The sequence below is a fragment of the Podarcis erhardii genome (genome assembly GCF_964252035.2).
Source record: "Podarcis erhardii genome assembly, chromosome: 17".
Taxonomy (NCBI): Eukaryota; Metazoa; Chordata; class Lepidosauria; order Squamata; family Lacertidae; genus Podarcis; species Podarcis erhardii.
This window is the reverse complement of record NC_138515.1, coordinates 11,607,838-11,632,208: the sequence shown is the minus strand read 5'-3', so window position 1 is coordinate 11,632,208 and position 24,371 is coordinate 11,607,838. Positions and strand designations below refer to the sequence as shown.

The 24,371-nt window shown below is 46.2% G+C and overlaps 1 protein-coding gene across 5 annotated transcripts in view; it reads left to right on the top strand.

Moving 5' to 3' along the window:
- SMARCA2 (SWI/SNF related BAF chromatin remodeling complex subunit ATPase 2) overlaps positions 1 to 24,371 on the top strand; it is a 131,689-nt gene that overhangs the window by 22,844 nt on the left and 84,474 nt on the right. For 3 of the 5 annotated variants that reach the window (XM_081844760.1, XM_081844759.1, XM_081844763.1), the window contains 7 exons: positions 3,091 to 3,414; positions 4,451 to 4,552; positions 6,829 to 7,078; positions 12,572 to 12,698; positions 15,191 to 15,364; positions 18,958 to 19,131; positions 21,116 to 21,286. In XM_081844760.1, coding sequence (XP_081700886.1) covers positions 3,091 to 3,414; positions 4,451 to 4,552; positions 6,829 to 7,078; positions 12,572 to 12,698; positions 15,191 to 15,364; positions 18,958 to 19,131; positions 21,116 to 21,286 — 1,322 coding nt within the window. Of the gene's footprint in view, positions 1 to 3,090; positions 3,415 to 4,450; positions 4,553 to 6,828; positions 7,079 to 12,571; positions 12,699 to 15,190; positions 15,365 to 18,957; positions 19,132 to 21,115; positions 21,291 to 24,371 lie in introns of all 5 variants that reach the window. The other 2 variants (XM_081844761.1, XM_081844762.1) reach the window with 2 other exon arrangements.

The window sequence follows — 24,371 nt, the reverse complement described above, 5'->3', positions numbered from 1 at the left end:
GCTGCGCAGCTAAGCTCTGAGAACAGAAGGTAAGCATAAAATACGGTTAATCTCTGGTAGTTTCTGAAAACAAATGAGCAGCGGCAGAAGCACATCGTTCGGGGGTCCCTTCCCCAAGGAATTCACGGTTGAAACTGAGCGCTCGGGATGGTTTCGGTATTTAGATAAGGCTTGCAAACACTCTGCAATTTAAACAGTTGCCTGGCATTCCAGAAGCTCAGCTGAACAGAAAGGGAGTTACTTATTTCGGAACGCTATTATGCCGCCAAACTCTGCAGGCTGCTTCCCCGTGTCCCCTTTTGAAAACACGAACGTTGCAATCAGAGGGATATTTATATATCCTCCTCCTATTGATGCTGGGCTGCCTGCTTTTCGTTCTGTTCCTATTAAAAAGGAAAATGCGGCGGCCTTTAGAAGGAGTTGCATTCATTTGAGCGCCAGGCCCTAAGCAAACAACATGTATTCACGCTTCGAGACGGTTACAGCGTAAAACCTCGTTCTGGCCTGACATATTGTTGCATGCTTACGTTGCAAAAGCTTTCCCCCAGGTTGTGTCCTGGGCGGGGGCTCCTGTTACTTAGGGCCTGGAATAGTATTGTGAAAGTGGAGAACAGTGTGGCGCGATAGATACATAGATAGCCAGGCTAGCCCATTAAATTTGGGGACATCTAAACACCCCCTTACGGGACGCGGGTGGCGCTGTGGGTTAAACCACAGAGCCTAGGACTTGCCAATCAGAAGGTTGGCGGTTCGAATCCCCGCGACGGGGTGAGCTCCCGTTGCTCGGTCCCTGCTCATGCCAACCTAGCAGTTCAAAAGCACGTCAAAGTGCAAGTAGATAAATAGGTACCGCTCCGGTGGATAGGTAAACAGCGTTTCCGTGCGCTGCTCTGATTTGCCAGAAGCGGCTTAGTCATGCTGGCCACATGACCTGGAAGCTGTACACCGGCTCCCTCGGCCAATAAAGCGAGATGAGCGCCGCAACCCCAGAGTCAGCCACAACTGGACCTAATGGTCAGGGGTCCCTTTACCTTTAAACATCCCCTTACATTTGGGGCAGGGGCTAAATGTGGCCGTCCAATCTTTTTTGTCTGGCCCCCAAGACACTCCCTAAACCGCCCCTCTGCCAGACCCTATACTGCACTATGTTTGAGTGTTTTTGCCTGTCTCCTTTGATTCTGATGGTGCACCTTGTTTCTCTGAACTGAGCATGGGACATGCATTTGAGCATGTCTAGACAACAGCCCCGTTCCAGAATTCTGTTCCAAAACCAAAGCATTCCAAAACCAAGGCACGCCTTCCCATAGGAAGTCATGCAGAATGGATTAATCCATTCCAGACTTCTGAAAACAACCCCAAAACAGCAATTCAACATGAATTTTACTCTCTAACGAGACCATTGATCCGTAAAATGAAAGCAATAATCAAGGTACTGTTCTCTAAAATAAGACAGTATTGTAGATGACGAGAATTAAAATTAATTTATTTTCTTACTTACTCTGATGATAGTCATTGTTTGGATGGGGGGCTTTTATCCATTTCTGCAGTCACACAGTCAGTCAGCTGAACTGGGTTCCTCACAGTCACAAAAACAAATGAATCAAAAAAGCCTCAAAATAAATCAAAATAAAAAAAGATAGCAAAACCAAAAGCGCCAAATACAGTGGTCCTCGAACTTAATCCGTTCCGGAAGTCCATTTGACTTCTGAAATGCTCGAAAACCAAGGCGCAGCTTGGAAACAATTCCTGACAGCCACATCGGACGTTCGGCTTCCGAAAAACGTTTGAAAACCGAAACACTTACTTCTGGGTTTTTGGCCTTTGGGAACCAAGGCATTTGAGAAACAAGGTACCACTGTACTTTAAGAATACGGAAGCAAGCATAGGAGACTCTGAGACTCCTGGGGTTTAAAACCTAGGACCTTTAGGTTGATGAGACTAAAACGCTCTGCATATTACATCTTAATTGTTTTGTTTTATGTTGGTATCTGTGACTTTAATCTGTTGGAAACCAAGAACCTTCTTTGTACTGTGTGCATGCCCTGTGAACCCACAGAGCTGTGGGAAAGTGGAAACTCTGTCCTAATTGGTTTGCACACCATAATCATAAGTTTGCTCAACGACGCACGTGCAGCTGATTTAGGTAGTATATCATAAATGTCTTATAGGCTCTTAAAATGGGAATACCCAATTGGTTTTTGTTGTATATGCTTTTTGGGAAAGCTGACTTGGCAAAATACATTCATTGAAAGGTGGGCTATGAATCCTATAAATAGATGAAATATTGAGGTTAAAAAAATGCATAAGATCATGTTTACAAACAAAATAAACCCAGAGGCTCTCCTTGGGATACTGGGTTCTGATATCACAAAAAGTATAAGGGAATTATTCCTATATGCGACAGCGGCTGCGAGAATTCTAATAGCATCAAATTGGAAAGGAGAAAAAATACCCTCAAAATTGGAGTGGCAACAAAAACTAATGGCGTACGCAGAACTGGCTACGCTATCGGGAAGAATAAGAGACCACGCAGATCAAGTATTTTCAATAAACGGGGTTTATTTAAAAGTTACATGAAAGACTGCAACACTATAAAATCTGTGGCAGCCTTTGAATAGCTTTAAGAACAGATTTAAGAAAGATTTAAGAAAGTACAATATCTTGGCTAAGCAATTATTTTAAACAGACACAAACAGTGAGCTAGATAAATACACATTTAAAGCTAGATGGAGTTGGCGGGAAGTCCGTGGAACTAGAAGAAGACTGTGATAAAGTATAATGGATATTGACAATTCTTTGGTGTTTATCTGTTACGGATAATTTTGATTTTGTGGTTTTTTAAAAGTTTAATAAAGTTTTTTTTTTTAAAAAAAGAATCCTATAAATAAATCAATCCAGCTCGTTTACCAAACTACTAGAGGGAAATACTGTGGCTGTGAGTGGCAAGTTACTCTTTGGCTTATTGTCTCCCCCCCCCCCCCGCCCCCAGTGATCCTTGTTTCCTAATTAAGCTGAGCCACTCTGCCGCAAGGAAAGCCTCTTACATTTTTCAGGAAATGACGGCGCTAATTTCTCTTTCGCTTCTTCCAGGCTACATGTCTCCCCACCCGTCGCCCTTGGGACCGGCCCCCGAGCATGTCTCCAGCCCCATGTCCGGAGGGGGTCCCACCCCGCCCCAAATGCCCCCAAGCCAGCCGGGACCCACGATGCCAGGAGACCCACAAACTATGAGCCAGCCCAGCCGGGGACCTTCGCCCTTCAGCCCGGTTCAGCTGCACCAACTCCGGGCGCAGATTCTAGCCTACAAGATGCTGGCCAGGGGTCAGCCGCTGCCCGAAAACCTCCAGCTTGCCGTCCAGGGGAAGAGGACTCTGCCCGGGATTCAGCAGCAACAGACTCTTTACAAGCCAACGGGTAAAACTGCCGGGCTCGGTCGGCTTCCTCTACAGTCACCCTTGTGCAAATCACCGTATTTTTCGCTCTATAAGATGCACTTTTCCCCTCCTGAAAAGTAAGGGGAAATGTGTGTGCGTCTTATGTAGCGAATGCAGGCTGCGCAGCTATCCCAGAAGCCAGAACAAGAAGAGGGATTGCTGCTTTCACTGCGCAGCGATCCCTCTTGCTGCTCTGGCTTCTGAGATTCAGAATATTTTTTCTCTCTTGTTTTCCTCCTCCAAAAACTAGGTGCATCTTATGGTCTGGTGCATCTTACAGAGCGAAAAATACTGCAGTTGAAACCAACAATGAATTTATTAGCACAGTAGTTTATTGCACAAAACTCACCTATACATGTACAAAACTCACACACACGTACGTTAGTAACGGATATTACCTCTGCTATTTTTAAGCAGCGTTTGAACACGGTTTGGCATGGAGTCTACTAGTTTTGAACAGTCCCTGTTGATTTTCGGATGCCTGTACCACACTTGAATCTGCATCTGATTGAGCTTCTCCATAGTTGTACAGTCTACAGCACGGAGGCGACTTTTGCATATAGCCTACAAATTATCCATGGGATTGATATCTGGGGAATTCCCTGGCCAATCAAGTACCTGTATTTGCTGCTCTGTCCTGAATTTCTTCCCCACTTTCGATGTGTGACAGAGAGCTAGGTCCTGCTGCAATATCCCAGCACCGTCAGGATACCTCTTTTCCAACTCTGGAATAACTCCCTTTTGTAGAACCTGAACCTCTTGGCCATTATGTGGCTATTGCAGACCTGCATTTTACAGTGTGCAAGAGGCCTCAGTTTTCTCTTTCCTCCAGCTTCAGGCTGACCCCACAAAATCTAACTGCGTGAGAATTGCTTACATGCTCTCTGCGATGGGGTTTGAACTCTCTGTGTGTGCCCGTCACGGAATTCACTGCAACTCCTGACGGAGGTGCAAAAGCTACTGGAACCTGCTTTGCTGTGGTCCATTCTAATGGAAGGAAAACCATCTTTTTGCAGTTTTTGCAGCACATGCCAATGCCCCCCTCCCAGCTGGACCAGGAGCTGCCTCAGGAATGCCAGCGCACACGGCTGCCATGGCCCCCAAAACCTGGCCAGAAGGTAAAAAAGAAAGAACGATGTCGGCAGCTCTTTTATATCTAGAACATTGACATAACAGAGAGAGAGAGTTGAGAAAAAGAATAATGTTGGGTTAGTCAGTCCTTTTCTTAAAATAACCCACACAACTCCTTTGCTATACAGTGGTCCCTTGGTTCTCAAACTTAATCCGTTCCGGAAGTCCGTTCCAAAACCAAGGCGCGCTTTCCCATAGAAAGTCATGCAAAACGGATCAATCCATTCCAGACTTCTAAAAACAACCCCTAAAACAGCAATTTAACATGAATTTTACTAATGAAACCATGGATCCATTAAATGAAAGCAATAATCAGTGTACTGCAATCACACAATCAACCAATCAACCAGTAGCTGAACTGGGTTCCACACAACCACGAAAACAAACCAAAAAAAGAGCCTCAAAATCAAAAGCTCAAAATAAATAGCAGAAACAGACAGACCTCAGCGTAACACTCAAAATGGAAGTGTGTCACTCAAAACGGAGCATGTTTGGTTTCCGAAAAAAGTTTGCAAACTGCAACACTTACTTCTTGGTTTGCAGTGTTTGAGTTCCAAGTTGTTTGAGTACCAAGACATTTGAGAACCAAGGTACCAATTTATAGCAAAGTAAATATTATTGGACTGTAATGGTTTTTATTGACGTTGGACTATTGGGACAATTCCATTAAGTCATTTTAAAAGCGCGATGTTTTCCTTGGTGAACGATAGAAATGAGAATGAAAGTTTGGTAATGTGAGGTAACTGATAAAAGTGAGAAATTTTGGCGAGTTTCGTTTTGACATTTCCTGGGAAAGGCAATCTTTTATTGATAAAAGGATGGGAACAGGGATGGAATTTCATGGAGAGTTGAAGCATTAAATTAGCTTCTCAGGCATATTAGTAAATAGCAGCATCTTCTGGTCTTTACCCTTGACCTTATATGTTGAGAATTACTGGTAAATGCCAACATTTTCATTTATCATAACAGACACAGCTGTACTATCTCAAATGCAGCCAAGTTCACTGCTTTATTGATGCATTCAGTTTTTTTGCTTGATGCATTCAGTTTTTTTTTGTTTAGACGTAGCTTTGGTTTCTCTCATCTCTGCATACAGGGCTGTGTGCATATTGCAGCACTGGTGTCCATGCTCCTAATAGGAATTAACTTGTAGGATATCACAGGACCACAAAAGCAAACCCGTCCCAGTGGGCACATAACATGGACTTTTATAATTAATGAATGCAAAATAAAGCCCACAAACTATTTTAGAACTTTCAAACTCTAGAGATTAATCCTGATTTTTTAAAAAAGCCAAATAAGTCTCGGGGCTGGTTTAGAGATTATCACCAAACCATGATCTGGTATGAGGCTTCCTTCTCCTCACATACTTTGATTTCCTGAGTTGGGGAGACCACGGTGTGCTGTTGCATCTGAATGGGAAAATTGGGCTTTGCGCTCGTTCTCCAAACCAAAACCGGAAGTAACGCTTTAAAGCGGGTTACCAGTTCTGGTCTGCAATCATAGTTAGCCAGTTTGGATGCGGTGGGGCTGCCCAGGGAGAGAAGAGAGCGCTGGCCTGTTACATGTGAACCATCCCTTGGGGTTATGAAAAGAGGGTTACGCATCATCTGCTCACATGACTGGGCAAAATTTGCTTTATAATGGAATATTTCATGTGTCAGGAATTGGATTGTGGTGCACCTAGATTCAGCCGATTGTTAATATCCAATGTTTCCTCCCTTTATGGTCCTGATTTATGGGCTGCTACTAAAATGAGGCTGTATTTTAATTAACTGTTTGTTTGTTGTTGTTTTTCTATTACGTTATATTGTAATTTATATTTGGTGTTAGTCGTCCTGAGCCAGGCCCTGGCCGGGGAGGGTGGGATATAAATAAATTTTTATTATTAACCGTAGTAATGCTTCTGTTGGTATACATGGAAGCGAGTGTGGAGAAGTGTCATTGTTTGGCATACAGTCGTACCTTGAAAGTTGAATGGAATCCACTCCGGAAGTCCATTCGACTTCCAAAACGTTCAGAAACCAAAGCGCAGCTTCTGATTGGCTGCAGGAAGGTCCTGCAGCCAATCGGAAGCCCCGTCGGACATTCGGTTTCCAAAAGAAAGTTCAAAAACCGGAACAATCACTTCCGGGTTTCGATCGTTCGGGAGCTAAGGCGTTCAAGATCCTATTGTGTTGACCTTATCCAAAAGGATAGATAACTTTTTGTTTAGCTCCTTTTGGTCCAGGTTTATGAATATTGGTGCCACCTTATTTTTCAGGACAAGGGCCAGAGATGAATGTTCCCAGCACCCCTCAGAAGCTCCCTGTCCCGTCCCCCAGCGGAAGACCTTCTCCGGCACCCGCCCCTGCCCAGCCGGTGGCTGTCATGCCAGGCCCTTCAGTTCCTCCGCCCGCGGCCGGCCAGCCTTCTCCCATCGTCCAGCTGCAACAGAAACAGAACCGCATCAGCCCCATCCAAAAGCCCCAGGGGCTGGACCCTGTGGAAATCCTCCAAGAGCGGGAATATAGGTAAGAACCAGCCGGAGAGGCAGAAGGTGTTTCAGTACAATTTGTGATTTATTTTTTAAAAATAAATATTTAGCAATTGCTGTATGACAGGGTTGTCTTTGTCCATGGAGTTTCTTGTCAGGGATACTGGAGTGGCTTGCTGGTTCCTGCTCCAGGTGGATCACGTTTGGTCAAAACTCTCCACTATGACCTGTCCATCTTGGGTGGCCCTGCACGGCAGAGCTCACAGCTTCTCTGAGCTATTCAAGCCCCTTCGCCACGGCAAGGCAGTGATCCATGAAGGATCATAAAAAGCAGAGACATCACTTTGCCAACAAAGGTCCGTAAAGTCAAAGCTATGGTTTCCCCAGTAGTGATGTATGGAAGTGAGAGCTGGACCATAAAGAAGGCTGATCGCCAAAAAATTGATGCTTTTGAATTCTGGTGCTGGAGGAGACTCTTGAGAGTCCCATGAACTGCAAGAAGATCAAACCTATCCATTCTGAAGGAAATCAGCTCTGAGTGTTCACTGGAAGGACAGATCCTGAAGCTGAGACTCCAATACTTTGGCCACCTCATGAGAAGAGAAGACTTCCTGGAAAAGACCCTGATGTTGGGAAAGATGGAGGGCACAAGGAGAAGGGGACGACAGAGGGCGAGATGGTTGGACAGTGTTCTCGAAGCTACCAACATGAGTTTGACCAAACTGCGGGAGGCAATGGAAGACAGGAGTGCCTGGCGTGCTCTGGTCCATGGGGTCACGAAGAGTCGGACACGACTAAACAACAATAAGTATGACAGGGACGTCCAACTCCCAATAGACTGCAGTCTATTCACATTAGAAAAAAAACTGGCAGTGATCTACCCATTGTCGTTGGATGGACCAAAGTTGTTGAGCATTTTAGGGAAAGGCAAAGTTGTTGGGCTTTTTTAAGGAAGCCACAGTTGTTGTTTTTCCCCTTTGGGGGGGGGGACACATCACTGAGGGACCAAAGATCTAGCAGGAACACCCCGCAATCTACCAGTTGGACATGCCTGCTGTATGAAAACAACGTCACACTCGTGGTGTGTAACTTTGGGGAAGGGTGGCGACTCGTCCCGGAAATTGTGTGGTGTTGCCCAAATAGGCACCAGCTGACTTGAGGGAGGGTATGACGAGGCTTGTGCGTTTTCTGAGAGTTGTGTAGAAGGTGTTTTTTCACCTCTGCAGAGCCATTTTCCAGAATTTTCCTGCACCCAGTGGACAGAGGGAAAACTACGAAGGAACGTGTGTCTCCTTCTGGAAGATTCTTTGGGCATAGAAGAAGGGCACCTCTGCTCCCTTGAGGCTGGTGGTGGTTCCAATTGATGCAAATTTCCCTCATGAAGTGCACCCCCAGCCCCAGGTTTGGTTCAAATACCTCATTTGTTTCCGTCAGATCTCTATAATACATCACCAAAAGCCAAAACTACGCGCGAGGAGATAAAGGGGGGCCATCTGTCAATCCTCGTCTGTACTGCCAACCTGACCAGAAGTAGCGTCGGAAACCGAGATGTAAAATCTGGGAGCCAAACGGCACCTTAAATCTAGGCTCTGGTCGCCTTGACGGTATCTCTGGTCGCTTTTTCTTTGCAAGATCACAAAGGGTCAGTGGGGCATTGGGGCGCGAGAAGACCAGCTGACCACAGCCCACAGACCAGCTGACTGGCGCGACATTGCAGCCACGCCAAACCTGGTCATACCCAGGATTATGCTGCTGCAACACAGGTTCCTTGGCTCCCAGTATTATTTGGGATTTCATCAATCTCTGTTAAGAATTGGGGTTCTCACATCGCCACCTTCTCTGAGGCTACATCACAGCCTAGGACCCTCGTACCTACGGGACCGCCTCTCCCGGTATGCCCCACGGAGGACCTTAAGGTCCATATATAGCAACACCCTAGAGGTCCCGGGCCCTAAGGAAGTTAGATTAGCCACAACCAGAGCCAGGGCCTTCTCAACACTGGCTCCGGCCTGGTGGAACGCTCTGCCTCATGAGACCAGGGCCCTGCAGGATCTGATTTCTTTCCGCAGGGCCTGTAAGACAGAGTTGTTCCACCTGGCCTTTGGCTTGGAATCAGTTTGATTCCCTCCCACTCTTTCTTTTTCCTTTCTCCTCCTATGAAGAGATTGCACCTTAATGTTTTAATGTTGTATCTTAATCTTTTAAAATGTGTTTTAATCAACTTGTTTTTATTATTGGTTGTTATCTGCCCTGAGTCCGGTCTTGGCTGGGGAGGGCGGGGTATAAGTAAAAAAATATTATTATTACTACTACTACTACTACTTAAGAGAAACCTGCGTGCTCTGAGTGAAGGCTCCAGAAGCTGGCTGGAGAATGTTTTGTGCTAATGCTTTAAATTGTGAACCATCCTGAGATCTGCGGATGATGACGAAGAAAAAGGTTCAGTGAAGTGCCATTGATGGTGCCTTCTGCCCTTAAAACTGTCTCTGAAAAGTTTCAGCTCACCCTGAAAAGAGTTTTTCTGATATTTGTCATAGTATGGCTATACTTGATGTCTCTCTTGAATTCTTTCTGCATAACAAGAGATTGCTCCAAAACGCGATTATACCCTCCTTTGACCAACAAAGACTATAGTGAAACTCTTGTCTTTTGAAAAATCTCTACAAAACCTTAACATTTATGTCGAGAACAGCTCAGCTTATTTTGCTGTTTGAAACTGGGCCAGCGCAATAAATTCATGCCGTAATTCTTACAAAGCTCTCTTTAACACTTAGAAGAAAAATTAAGTGCTGCTTTAATCTTAATGAATAAGTCTTGTAAAACTAATAATGCACAGTGCAATTTAGTGTCACTCCACTATGTGCAAAGCTTCTTTCCTTCTCAGAGCTCATAAAAAAAATTATGCCCGCTATTGTCCTGAAATTATGAGCACAGTGGATTATGTCGGATGGATTCCTTTTATCATCTGACGAAAGTATCCCTGCCAGAAAGCTCTTTGCTACCCCGGAGTCTTCAGTCCTGCTGCATGGCCCCCGGTCCAAAAAAAACCTCACCGTCCTTCACGGCGATGCTTGTGACTGTTCTCCCTCGGTTCCAGGGGCTTCTGCCCTTTTGCAAGAAGATCTGCATCTCCGGCTCCAGTCCGAAATTCGCTTTCTGCATGGATGAAGACAAGTAACTGCACTGTGGAGATTAATTAAACATATTTTGGACAGGGTTAGATTAAATCCCCTGAGCGTTTTGCAAATGGCAGCTTCAAGAAATTGCTTCCGTCTTTGGCCCTTCCTTATGATTGAACGACTTAAGAGCCTTCACTGTTTCCCTCTGAATGCAAGGGCAGCCTTTTTAATCTGTTCCCAGGATTAGGCAGGGAGCATTATTTCGGCATTTGATGCAATGATTGTAGAATATGTGGCTGCCACAAAGCCTTTAAAAGTAGAGTGTTAATTACAATTCCGTACGCAGGGCATTCCTAATAGGAATTTATATTTTAAAAAACAGCCCCCAAAACATTTTTCCTTTTAATTTATGTGAAAGCCATTTGGCTGTTGCATTGATTGATTGATTGATTGATTGTTCAGTTATGAGACTTTTAGTTCAGTTTTAAGCAAAGCCAAGAATAAGTTTGCGATAAATTAATGACAGCATCTACAATTCGGTTCTACTGGTCTCTACCCTTAGATAGACGTGTGGGTTTCAGTTGATTTTCAGGTGTTGCTTTCTTCATTTTACCTGCCAGGTAAGGCGGCCAGTCTTTATTAAGATAAAGGGGACAAAGTCACGGTGACATTGATCACTTTGCCGGGGATCCCGTTTGTTCAGAATTTCTGGGGCCCGTCCTGCTTCCCTCCCCAGGTCCCTCTGGCTTCTGCTGGCGCTTGGCTCTGTTCCCTGGCCTGAAAGCACAAGGAGGGTCCTCCGCAACGTTAGGACCCACTTGGCTCTCAGAAGCGCTGCCTCTTTCAGCCTCCCTTTCTGGTGCCAGACTGACACCGCTCTTAACGTTGCGCTTAGTTAACAACTTTTCATCCCTGGGCTGCCAACTCCTCTATTAACACCATTAGCATTAATTCTTCCCTCTTTGCGCTGCGATAAAGAGATTTAACGGCACACAAGGGGGTGAATTTATTGGTACAGTGGTGCCTCGCAAGACGAAATTAATTCGTTCCGCAAGTTTTTTCGTCTTGCGAGTTTTTCGTCTTGCGAAGCACGGTTTCCCATAGGAATGCATTGAAAATCAATCAATGCGTTCCTATGGAAACCGCCTTCAGACCAGGTCCGGGGACAGTCTGTCCCCCGACCTCTTCTGAAGGCTGGGGGGGGGGGGCAAGGGCTTTTCTTTCCACCCCCAGCATTTTAAAAAAACCCGGGACAGCAGAGGACTTCTCCGCTGTCCCGGGGCGATTTTAAAGCCCCCAGGAAGGCAGGCGGGGGGGAGCAAAGACTTTCGCCCCCCGCCAGCCTTCAGAAGAGGTCCAGGACCTCTTCTGAAGGCCGGCGGGGGGCGAAAGTCTTTGCTCCCCCCCGCCTGCCTTCAAAAGCCGTCCGGGATAGCGGGAAGCGCTTCCCTGCTATCCCGGACCGCTTTTAAAATGCTGGCGGTGGGGAGCAAAGCCTTTTGGCCCCCGCCGGCCTTCCTGGACCTCTTCTGAAGGCCGGAGGGGGGGGGAAAGGCTTTGCTCCCCACCGCCAGCATTTAAAAGAGGTCCCCAGAGATTTCCCTATGGGCTTTCTTCTTGCGAAGCAAGCCCATAGGGAAATTCGTCTTGCGAAGCGCATCGAAAAACGGAAAACCCTTTCGTCTAGCGGGTTTTTCGTCTTGCGAGGCATTCGTCTTGCGGGGCACCACTGTATTTGAATGGCATGCCGGTGAATCGCCATGATTGGCAGCTGACAGTCTTCTGACAAAAAATAAATAAAAAAGGGTGTGTATTTGTGTGTCCACACCCTGGGATGCTACCCACCCCCTTCTTTCCAGGTGGACTTAAAAACCATTGCAAAAATTTTCCGTGGGTGAAATTGAGGCTGCTTTGAAATGGAGCCCAGGTTGGCTGGAATCTAAATCCTTTTCTCTCTCGTTTTGAGCCCTGCTTATGCCTCAAATGTCTTCCTCAACAGTGTGAGGAAACTCTTGGCCTTTTGGAAAATTTCAGAGGATTTTCTCTGTTCATTTCTTACCTTAAGCTTAACAGACACATAATGTGCAGTTCAAAGGCTTTTCAGATAAATGGGTAGTTCTCCAGGGATTCGTAGTCTAATTATTTTAGATATAAATAACAGCGTTTGAAAGTGCTGCGTCTTTCAAGAGTGTACGTACTTGCATTTCATTAGCGGTAACAACAGTGGAGCCCCCAATCCTACGCGTGTTTGCAGAGAGTAAAGTCCCGCGAGATGCGGTTGGATTTATTTGCAAGTAACGGAGGATGGGATCGCAGATCTAGCAAGGTCAAGAGAATGTGAAATGCACCTGCAATGGGCAAATTAATCTCTTTCTCTTCTAATCCCCTGTCCTGTGTCCTTCCCTGTTTAGACTTCAGGCACGGATTGCTCACAGAATTCAGGAATTGGAAAACTTGCCTGGCTCTTTGCCCCCAGACCTGCGAACTAAAGCCACGGTGGAGCTGAAGGCACTCAGGCTACTGAATTTCCAGCGCCAGGTAACAAATTTCCCTGAAAGGAAGCTTTTTTGGTTGTACAGTCGTACCTTCGATCCCAAACGCCTTGCGACTCGAACGTTTTGGCTCCAGAACGCTGCAGACCCGGAAGTGAGTGTTCCGCTTTGCGAACGTTCTTTGGAACCCAAATGTCCGACGTGTTCCTGCAGCCAATCAGAAGCTGCACCTCAGTTTCCAAACGCTTTGGAAGTCAAACGGACTTCCGGAACGGATTCCATTCAACTTCTGTGGTACCACTGTAGTTGACAAATACAGTAGTACCTTGGTTCTCAAACTTTTATCTGTTCCAGAAGTCCGTTCCAAAACCAAGGGGCGCTTTCCCAATGCAAAATGGATTAATCTGTTCCAGACTTTTAAAGACAGCCCCTAAAACAGCAATTTAACATGAATTTCACTCTCTAACGAGACCATTGATCCATAAAATGAAAGCGATAAACAATGTACTGCTGTCACACAATCAGTAGCTGAACTGGGTTCCACACAGTCGCAAACACGCAAAATATATAGCAAAAACACTCAGCGTAACACTCAAAACGGAAGTGTGGTGCTCAAGTCGGAAGCATAACACTCAAAATGGAGCACAATCGGCTTCAGAAAAAAGTTCGCAAACCGGAACACTTGACTTCCGGTTGAGAAGGGGATTGAGAACTTTAGGATTCCTTTCGGATGGATTGAGAAGGACGCTTTCAGGAAGGGGACAGTTGGCAGTGGGAGGTGCCTGCAAGAAAAGGAGGGTGGGAAGAATTTCTCAGGGGGGGAATGGGGGCACCCTGGTGAGAGCAAGGGGTCTGCCTTTCTATGTGTGGATAAATGAGAAGATAGGTAAAGGCACCCCTGACCGTTAGGTCCAGTCACAGATTGCTCTAGGGCTGCGGCGCTCATCTTGCTTTACTGACCGAGGGAGCCGGTGTACAGCTTCCGGGTCATGTGGCCAGCATGACTAAGCCGCTTCTGGCAAACCAGAGCAGTGCATGGAAACGCCGTTTACCTTCCCGCCAGAGCGGTACCTATTTATCTACTTGCACTTGACGTGCTTTCGAACTGCTAGGTTGGCAGGAGCAGGGACCGAGCAACGGGAGCTCACCCCGTTGCGGGGATTCGAACTGCCGACCTTCCAATCGGCAATCCCTAGGCTCTGTGGTTTAACCCACAGCGCCACCCGTGTCCCTAATGAGAAGATATATACAGCACAAATGTCTTTATAGTTACTGTTTTTCTGTTCTTTTTCCCTCTTTTTCTCTTCTATAGTGTTTTGCATTTTCCTACCAATGAGTTTGAATGTTAGTGTTTAACACGTCAAAATACTTTCAATAAGATTGTTATGTTAGAGAAGGTGATGGATAAATTAATTGTAATAATAGTCTGGAGCAGCACTGGGAGTGGGGAGGGGGGTGTCGATGAGGAGATCATGCTAGTAGCCTCCCTGTGAGTACATGGGAATTAAGTTTAATTTGCCCCGTGTGCATTGTTATCAGTAATAATTAACCACCGTCAAGTTGTTATTGTGCTTTCTGTAGCACTCAAGATCCCTAATCTTAATTGCTATCTGATGCCCACCCAGCCCCACCTAGGCTAGTCTTTGGATGAGTGACTTTTCCATCTTTAGATCATCGAATGAGCGATAGCTGAAAAGAGATTTGAACCTAGAAATTCTGCTTCCAAAATCAATCTTCTGCCTGCTGTGCTCTGCCGACATCCTGCTAGATTCTAGATGCTAACTCTTCTTTATAAGAATCATTTCAGTTGACTTTTCCTTCTTGCAGAACAGCATGACGACAACAGCATAGCAGTGCAATAACGAAAAAGTGAGAATAAAAGTCATATGTAAAGTCTTTGAAAGCAAAGTGTTTTCGGAGTGCGTTGCTATCTCGTATATAAATCCCGGAGCAGAGTGAATGATTCCTTTTTAAAATTAATTACTAGTCTGACAATTTCTCAGACTCTAACTATATTGGTGAACTTGACCAAGAAAACAGGGATCTGGCATTTGAGGAATCCAGCCAGATTTAGACGTACTACCAAAAAAAGCTTATAGGTGAAAGGAAATATGCAGAAATGGCAAAACTTGCCAGAAGAATAAGAAATCAAGATAACAGACTTTTAATAAAATAATGGAAAGGGTTTATTGAATATTTACAGATAAACGAAACAGATAAAAATGTTGACAGGATTATTGTAATAACCTGCGGTTTCATAAGAGTGTATATTTAAATAAGATGAATAAATGAGCAAATTAAGCTAATTTGGATATGCAGAGGATATTAAAAACAAAGTCAAGGAACCGCAGAAAGAGGGGGAAGGAAGCTAAGTTTTGAAATGTCAGAATGGTGGTGAAATCAGTGAAATGTGTGAATCTGAAAAGTATGAATAAAAATTTAAAATAAAAAAAGGGAAGGGAAGGAGACAGTTCTTTAAAAAACGAGTTTTGCTGGTGGAGATGATTTGCTGCTAAGGTCTGTCCTTCTGGCTTCCAGCTCAGGCAAGAGGTGGTGGCTTGCATGCGCCGCGACACGACGCTGGAGACGGCGCTGAACTCGAAGGCCTACAAACGCAGCAAGCGCCAGACTTTGCGGGAAGCGCGGATGACGGAGAAGCTGGAGAAGCAGCAGAAGATCGAACAGGAGCGGAAACGGAGGCAGAAGCACCAGGTATCTGCATGCTCCAGGACGGTTCTGCTTGTCTGTTGCAGGAATAGCCACCAGCGCCCCCTCCACATATCACTGGACTCCAACTCCCATCAGCAGCACAGCCAAGGGTCGGGGGTTTGGAGCTGTAATGCAGTGAGCTGCTTGTCTTGCTACGTACACACTTGTGCAAATTAATTGAAACAAGCAATTTAGAATAATAATAATAAATATAAATATAAATAATTTTTATTTATACCCTGCCCTCCCCAGCCAAGGCCGGGCTCAGGGCAGCTAACAAGCAATAATAAAAACAAATTGAATGAATACAACTTAAAAGCAAGGTTAAATTACAACATTAAAATATTGAAACATTAAAATATTAAAGTGCAGCCTCATCACAGGAGGAGAAGGAAAAAGAAAGAGGGGGGAGGGAATCAAACTGATTCTAAGCCAAAGGCCAGGTGGAACAACTCTGTCTTACAGGCCCTGCGGAAAGAAATCAGATCCTGCAGGGCCCTGGTTTCATGAGGCAGAGAGTTCCACCAGGCCGGAGCCAGAGTTGAAAAGGCCCTGGCTCTGGTTGAAGCTAATCTTAACTTCTTTAGGGCCCGGGACCACTAGGGTGTTGCTATTTATGGACTTTAAGGTCCTCCGTGGGGCATACCGCGAGAGGCGGTCCCGTAGGTAGAAGGGTCCTAGGCTGTGAAGGGCTTTAAAGGTCAAAACCAGCACCTTCAATCTGATCCTGTACTCTACCGGGAGCCAGTGCAGCTGGAAAAGCACTGGGTGAATATGCTCCCATGGCAGAGACCCTGTGAGGAGCCTCGCTGCTGCATTCTGCACCTGTTGGAGTTTCTGGGACAGCTTCAAGGGCAGCCCCGTGTAGAGTGAATTACAGTAATCAAGCCTGGAGGTGACCGTCGCATGGGTCACTGTGGCCAGGTCAGGGTGGGAAAGGTAAGGGACCAACTGCTTTATTGTACAAAACTCATGTATACATGTACAAAACTCATGTATACATGTACAAAACTCATGTATATGTACGTTAGTAACAGGTACCCCCTCCGCTGTTTTTAAGCAGCGTTTGAACACGGTTTGGCATGGAGTCTACTAGTTTCGAACAGTCCCTGTTGATTTTCGGATCCCTGCACCACACTTGAATCAGCGTCTGATTGAGCTTCTCCATAGTCGTACAGTCTACAGCATGGAGGCGACTTTTGCATATAGCCTACAAATTTTCCATGGGACTGACATCTGGGGAATTCCCTGGCCAATCAAGTACAGTGGTACCTCGGGTTAAGTACTTAATTCGTTCCGGAGGTCCGTTCTTAACCTGAAACTGTTCTTAACCTGAAGCATCACTTTCGCTAATGGAGCCTCCTGCTGCTGCCACGCCGCCGGAGCACAATTTCTGTTCTCATCCTGAAGCAAAGTTCTTAACCTGAAGCACTATTTCTGCGGAGGACCTTGTGGTTTAGGAAGAGACTGCTGCCCGCTTGCTCTCATTAATAGGACTTGCAACATGCAGATTTCCTCTCCTGCTTTTTTAGATATGTTCCATTTTTATTGATGTTTGATGTCTTCCTGCAGAACCGCTAGGAACCCCCAGAGATTATGTGCCTCTGAGCCAAGTAGCACGTGATGCTCAATATTGCATTAGAGAGCATGTCGGGTTGTTGGTTTTTTAATTAGCCGTGGTGGGCTCCCCCCCCCCCCCCCGGCCCTCAAGATGTTAATGCTCCCTCTGGCATTACAGAAGCTTCTTTCTAAGGCCAATGGCAGTGTAGAAGGGACTTTTATTTGCATCTTGGCTTGGGAGGGAAGATTAAACCTTTCTCCCCAGTCCACAGGACGAAAATCACAGCACACACCGCTCACGTTATTAAACAACATGCTTTCTAATGACATATTTAGGACTGGCTCTAAATAGGCTCCCTTACTTTGTTTTTAGCTCCATTATTCAGCAGCAAAAGACTGAATGCAAGGAAGCACTCAGTTAGTGGTTTAAATATGCACCACTTCAGGATGACGTAACAGCCTGGCTGTTTTCAGAAAGGCAACGGCAGCAAAAACAACCCAGAGGCTGATGGCGCATTGGAGAACCATCATGTCCGTCCACTTGTGGGAGCCAGCGCAAGGGTTCCCAAGGTGGTGCTCTTCCCCCTCGCCTGCCATGGGCCCTGTGGGGTCGGGAGAACCCCCCCAGATCGGCCCAGAGAGAGAAAAGTGGGCATGCAAGTCTAGAATGATACACACATGCAGGAAAAGCAATTGTAAACAAGGGTTCAGATTGCCATGACATACAAAAGTACAGTTTGTGGCAGTTCATTTAAGGCCTGAATGCATGCAAAGTAAGACCAACGGGCGTTCACAACAACAGACACACTGTACGTTTCCGAGCACAATTCAAAGTGTTGGTGCTCACCTTGAAAGCCCTAAATGGCCTCAGCCCAGTATACCTGAAGGAGCGTTTCCACCCCCCATTGTCCAACCCGGACACTGAGGTCCAGCTCCGAGGGCCTTCTGGCGGCTCCCTCCCTGTAAGAAGCGAGGTTACAGGGAACCAGGCAGAGGGCCTTCTCGGTGGTGGTGTCCACCCTGTGGAACGCGCCCCCCCCCCAGCAGATGTCAAGGAAATAAGGAACTATCTGACTTTTAGAAGACATCTGACGGCAGCCCTGTTTAGAGAAGTTTTTAATTTGATGTTTTGTCGTGTTTTTAGTACAGTCATACCTCAGGTTACAGACGCTTCAGGTTACGTTTTTTTGGGTTGCGGACCGCCAAAACCCGGAAGTACTGGAACGGGTTACTTCCGGGTTTCGGCGGTTGTGCATGCGCAGAAGCGCCAAATTGCAACCCGCGCATCCTGCACGGCTCACGTTCGCAACCCGAGCATCCACTGTATTCTGTTGGGAGCTGCCCAGAGTGGCTGGGGAAACCCATTCAGATGGGTGGGGTATAAATTATTATTATTATTATTATTATTATTATTATTATTGGCAAAGGCATAATTTACCGTATTTTTTGCTCTATAAGACTCACTTTTCCCCTCCTAAAAAGTAAGGGGAAATGTGTGCGCGTCTTATGGAGCGAATTCAGGCTGCCCAGCTATCCCAGAAGCCAGAACAGCAAGAGGGATTGCTGCTTTCACTGCGCAGCGATCCCTCTTGCTGTTCTGGCTTCTGAGATTCAGAATATTTTTTTTCTTGTTTTCCTCCTCCAAAAACTAGGTGCGTCTTGTGGTCTGGTGCGCCTTATAGAGCGAAAAATACGGTACTTTGTTTATTGACAGTTGGACAGGAAAGCATTGCCCATATTCAAGCCCAAACTAATAGAAATGGTCAAAACTGGTAGGGGCCTGGCTGCTGGGTCGATCAGGAGTGGAGGACCCAAGCGTATCCCTCCTGGCTTAGTTTAAGGGCGACTCTGCAGTTACCTTCCCATCTCAAGGATGAAGGAGGGGCCACAACCTCATCTTCCCAGCTGTGAGTCATAGCACTATATCAGCCAGAGGAAATACATTTAGATCCTTGATGCAGGTTGCGCTTGGAATCTGCGACCGTTGCTAGTGGGTCAGCTCCCTGGTTGATTTCCCCCCTTTTTCTTTTTCGCAGGAGTATCTCAACAGCATCTTGCAGCACGCTAAGGACTTCAAAGAGTATCACCGGTCCGTGGCTGGGAAAATCCAGAAGCTTTCCAAAGCCGTGGCCACGTGGCACGCCAACACGGAGCGTGAGCAGAAGAAGGAAACGGAGCGGATTGAGAAAGAGCGAATGCGGCGGCTGATGGTGAGGCTCAAGGAGGCCGTTTCCGCAGGTGCGGTAGGGCTTCCCAAACGTGGGTCTCTTCCTGTTCTTGGACTACAGTTCCCATCATCCCTGACCACTGGTCCTGCTAGCTTAAGGGTGATGGGAGTTGTAGGCCAAAAACATCTGGAAACCCAAGTTTGGGAAACCCTTCTGTTGAAGGAAGGGTACGGCCGATGGGGCTCATCCACCTGGGAAGGGAGGCCACCCAGGAGACGGAAAACTCTGGTCCTAAACCTCTACTGCCTTGTGGGACATCTTCGGGAGAAGAGAAGGCTCAGGAGTAAACCCCGCTACCCAAATCCACAGTGGAGTCCCCAAGATGTTTGGATGGCGCCTTGTCCGCCTCCTTCCGGCAACTCCTTCAGCCAAGCTGGTACCCAACATCTTGTTCTGCTTTCCTTTGGACCCCATCAGCTGAGAGGGGGTGGCCCAGGACCCCCAGACATGCTGCCCAGGCTTGTACCCCAGGGAGCACACTTAAGTGCTGCTAATGCAGTGATTTGACTTCACCCCCGGAGGCGTGCTCCATTGTCTCTCTCAAGAGCCGTAAGCCAACCGAAGGTGAAAATAAGGGAGCTTTTTCTATTTGTAAACCTTTTGTTGTCTTTTATGTGCGTCTTAATGGGGTGGTTATGATATTTATGGACTCCCTTGAACCAAACCACTTTCACCTTACCTTGTGGTTTCCAATATTTTAATTGTCCTGCCCCCATTTATAGTTTGAGCCCATTACTTATGAGAAACACCAGATGTTCTTTTATATGGTGGTTAATTTTCAAGGAACTATACTTTCTCTGTAGAAAGTGATTTCTTCCAAACACTTGTTAACATTCACGGCATCAAGACCATATCATTTTTTCTAACTCTTCGGTTCTATTTAAACCACAGTGACACATTACCTTTCAATTATTTCCTGTGGCAGCCCCACCTTGAGAATGATTTCCATGTCAAAGGCAAGAGGCAAGATTTCATCAATAGTTAAGCATCCTCTGAATCATACTGATGTCAGAGGGAGGCGTTTAAAAATGTATTTTTCTGCTAAAACCAATGGGACATAAGAGTGTTTAAATTTGGTGGGAGTGAGACCACATTTTCCAACGTTGTTCCCTGTAATCCACAAAGTCAGAAGAGGGAAAGTTGTTGAGCTATTACATTCAGCAAATGTAACTCCTTTTGTTCTCTTGGGTGTTGACCTCAGTTCATCTTGGATTTTAATGCATCACTTTAATGCAAGCTTCCTCAACCTTGGTCCTCCAGATGTTTTTGGCCTACAACTCCCATGATCCCTAGCTAGCAGGACCAGTGATCAGGAATGATGGGAATTGTAGTCTCAAAACATCTGGAGGGCCGAGGTTGAGGAAGCCTGCTTTAATGTTTCTCCAAAGTTTCCCCTGATATTTAATTACTGTTTAAGTAATAATAGGGTATATGTCCCCCTACTATTGCAGCTGGTGCTTTCAGTATCTAGAAATCAGGACTTCAACTCACAGGGGAAAACATCTGGGTGCAAAAGTTGTCAAGATTTTTCTGCAGAATCTCAAAATAATAATATTTTTTTTAAAAAATTCTCCAAAAAATCAACATTCCCGATATTGGCTGCCATATACCCAGGTTCCTCTGGACATTTTAGCCAATTTTTGGAAATTCCGCCTGGACACCACTTTAGACTATTTTTTAAAACGGTGAACAAAATAGAGGCCCTATTTTTTTGGGTGCTTTAACATATTTGAGGTTTTGACTCAACATCATTTGGGAAGCAGTACGTAGCTAGGATCACTGATACGGCGCAGTTGGCAAATCGTTGTCTCCGCAGCCCTGAAATGACCCCTGGAGCTTTGGAAGTGATGGAACTTGACCCCTGCGCCCGGATCCTGCGCGGAAAGTGTCCCCTTTTTCTCTGGGTCTGCCGTGAGTGGCTGCTTGGCGACAGAGGCCCTTAATTTGCCTTTCCTTGCGCTGCCAGGCTGAAGATGAGGAAGGCTACCGCAAGCTGATTGATCAGAAGAAGGACCGGCGTCTGGCTTACCTGCTGCAGCAAACGGACGAATATGTGGCCAACCTGACGAATCTGGTTTGGGAGCACAAGCAAGCGCAGGCGGCCAAGGAGAAGAAGAAGAGGAGGAGGAGAAAGAAGGCAAGTACCTCTTTCAGCTGCCACTAACAGAGTTTGCTTTTCTTTTTGTAATCGTTTTCATTTGATTTTGCAAATACGAATTCATAACATTCCAAATGCATATCCATATATAGAGATTTCTCTGAATCTCGAGACTTCCCCTCCATGGGTCCTATTGTCAACATCTACAACTCCATATTATTCCATATTTTATATCAATCCATATTGTCCAGATAATAATAATAATAATTTTTTATTATTTATACCCTGCCCATCTGGCTGGATTTCCCCAGCCACTCTGGGCAGCTTCCAACTGAATATTAAAAACATAATACAGTGTCAAACATTAAAAAACTTCCCTATTACATTACAAGTGAGCTTCAAATCCTGCTCATGTTTCCATCTGCTTACAGTGGTCTCCTAAATAAGTTATATATTTTTCCCATTCTTTTTTAAAGTTTTTGTCCTCTCGGTTCCTGTGTTTTCCATCCAGCTTTGCCATTTCAGCATAGTCCATCAGTTTAACTTGCCATTCCTCTCTGGTAGGGGCTTCTTTCCATCTCTGGGCTAGTAGCATCTGAGCGGCTGTTGTCCCGTACATTAAAAAGTCTTAGGAATTGGGTACTATCACTAACAGAGTTTACGGTATCTCCCTCCATCCTTTCCTTCCTACCGCAGCAGAGGAAAGCAGCCCTTTTTGCGAAAGTGCCTCTCAGATCTTAAAAAAGTCTCAGACACGTAATGTCTGCCTTGCATGAGGAAGACCTTGCTGGGGGTTGGCAAAGGGGGCAGCCGCTCCCGCCCCCCTCTGCCACTGTGGGTGGGAAATGCTCCCTAGAGCATGCACCTCCTGCAGCGGCATGGGGGGGGGGGATTGCGCACCCCCCAACTAGCTGGCCGGACGTGCACAGCTCCTCTCCCCCATGCCACTGTCCGTGTATAGGACGACTCCAGTTTTTTTGACATGATTTTTGAGTCAAGAAAGCTTGTCGAATACACGGAAAAATATGGTTGTTACCCAAATGTACACATGCCTTGCCAGTTCCCTCCTATCGCTACCACTTGGCGCTTGTCTTATCTATCCGTTGTGCTGGCCTCGGGGGTGACCTGAGAAACACGGTCCAGGACCCTCCCACCAGATGTCAAAGAGAAGAACAACTACCATGTTTGATGTATTCCGGGATTTTAATACTTTGTAATACTTTATTAAACCCGAGTAACGTGGTCCAGAATCTGAAGGTTCCGCTAGGAGTCAGTCCGACAGGGCCAAGGCAGGAACCAGGCAAGGACAGCTACAGGATCTCAGGCAGGATCTAGCACACAGCAATGTTGCTCCCACAACCTGAGGCGGGGTCCGGCAGCCTTTTATCTTTGTCGGGGTAACGGCCGGTCCTGATCCCCCGGCGACTCACCTCCCTGTTTCGCCCGGAGGCGTGCACTCCTCCTGCGAGTACTCGGGTCTCTCCTTCTCTCAGACCTCAGTCTCTGTAGCTCGGGAGACGTCGGTGGGTTACTAGACCCAGAGGCCGCCTCAACCTCCCCTGACCCAACCAGTAGTGGAGCACCTGTAAGTGATGGCCCAGCTGAAGGCAATGAAAGTGCAATTAATCCAGAATGTGGCAGCTAGACTGGTGACTGGGCGCGGCCGCTGAGACCATATAACACCGCTCTTGAAAGACCTACATTGGCTCCCACTTTGAGCACAGTTCAAAGTCTTGGTGTTGACCTTGAAAGCCCTAAATGGCCTCGGCCCAGTAGACCTGAAGGAGTGTCTTCACCCCATTGTCCAACCTGGACACTGAGGTCCAGCGCCGAGGGCCTTCTGGCGGTTCCCTCACTATGAGATGCCCAGTTACAGGGAACCAGACAGAGGGCCTTCTCGGTGCTGGCGCCTGCCCTGTGGAACACCCTCCTACCATATGTCAAAGAGATAAACAACTACAGTGGTACCTCGGGTTACATACGCTTCAGGTTACATACGCTTCAGGTTACAGACCCTGCTAACCCAGAAATAGTACCTCAGGTTAAGAACTTTGCTTCATGATGAGAACAGAAATGTGCTCTGGCGGCACGGCAGCAGCGGGAGGCCCCATTAGCTAAAGTGGTGCTTCAGGTTAAGAACAGTTTCAGGTTAAGAGCGGACCTCCGGAACGAGTTAAGTACTTAACCCGAGGTACCACTGTACCAGACTTTTAGAAGGCAAATGAAGACAGCCCTGTTTAGGGAAGCTTTTAATGTTTGTTGCATTACTGTATTTTAATATTTTGTTGATAGCTGCCCAGAGTGGCTGCGGAAGCCCAACCAGATGGGTGGGGTATAAATAATAAATTATTATTATTATTATTATTATTATTATTATTATTATTATTATTATTATTATATTTTCTAAGGTGGGGTGAGCACTTTGAGATGGGGTCGGAAGGTTGCAGGAGGAGGGATCCGTGAGGCCATGTGCTGCCAAGCAGACTTCTCAGAATAGTACCAAACTGAGGGTTAAGTCCTGAGATGGCGAATCATGAATCATGATTTCTCGGTTCCATTCAGAGACCACATTCTTAGTCTTAAGAGTGATATTTCACACTGTTTTTGAACGATCCTTCTTAACAGCATCCAACCTTGAGCCAGGCGAATGCAATGTGTTGAATTTTTGTTTGTGTTTCTGATCTTGGAGAAAAGACATTTAAATGGAAATGAAATATCTGGTGCCCTTCCGTTTATAGTCTTCCTCTTCGTTGGAAGTCTGGCCATGGCTCATTTCACAAGTGTCCTAGTTTTGAGCGTGCCGTTTGAAAGAGCATCCTCACGTCTGGCCATTTTGGGGTCCTTTTATTTGGGAGAAGGTGGCCCTTTTTGTATCACAAACCTGGATTTTTCAGCTCCCTGCAGAGGTTTCTGTGTCCTGTATTTAACATCATTTTGCCCTATGTGTTCTGGGTCAGTTTTGATTTGCTCAGCTCAGGGGCGAAAGAGACTCAGGCCCCTTGCCTTACATAGAAAGGCAAAATACCGTTTTTATGTGAAGTTCTGTCTTAACTTGCAGTTCTCACTGTACAGTGGTACCTTGGGTTAAGTACTTAATTCGTTCTGGAGGTCTGTTCTTAACCTG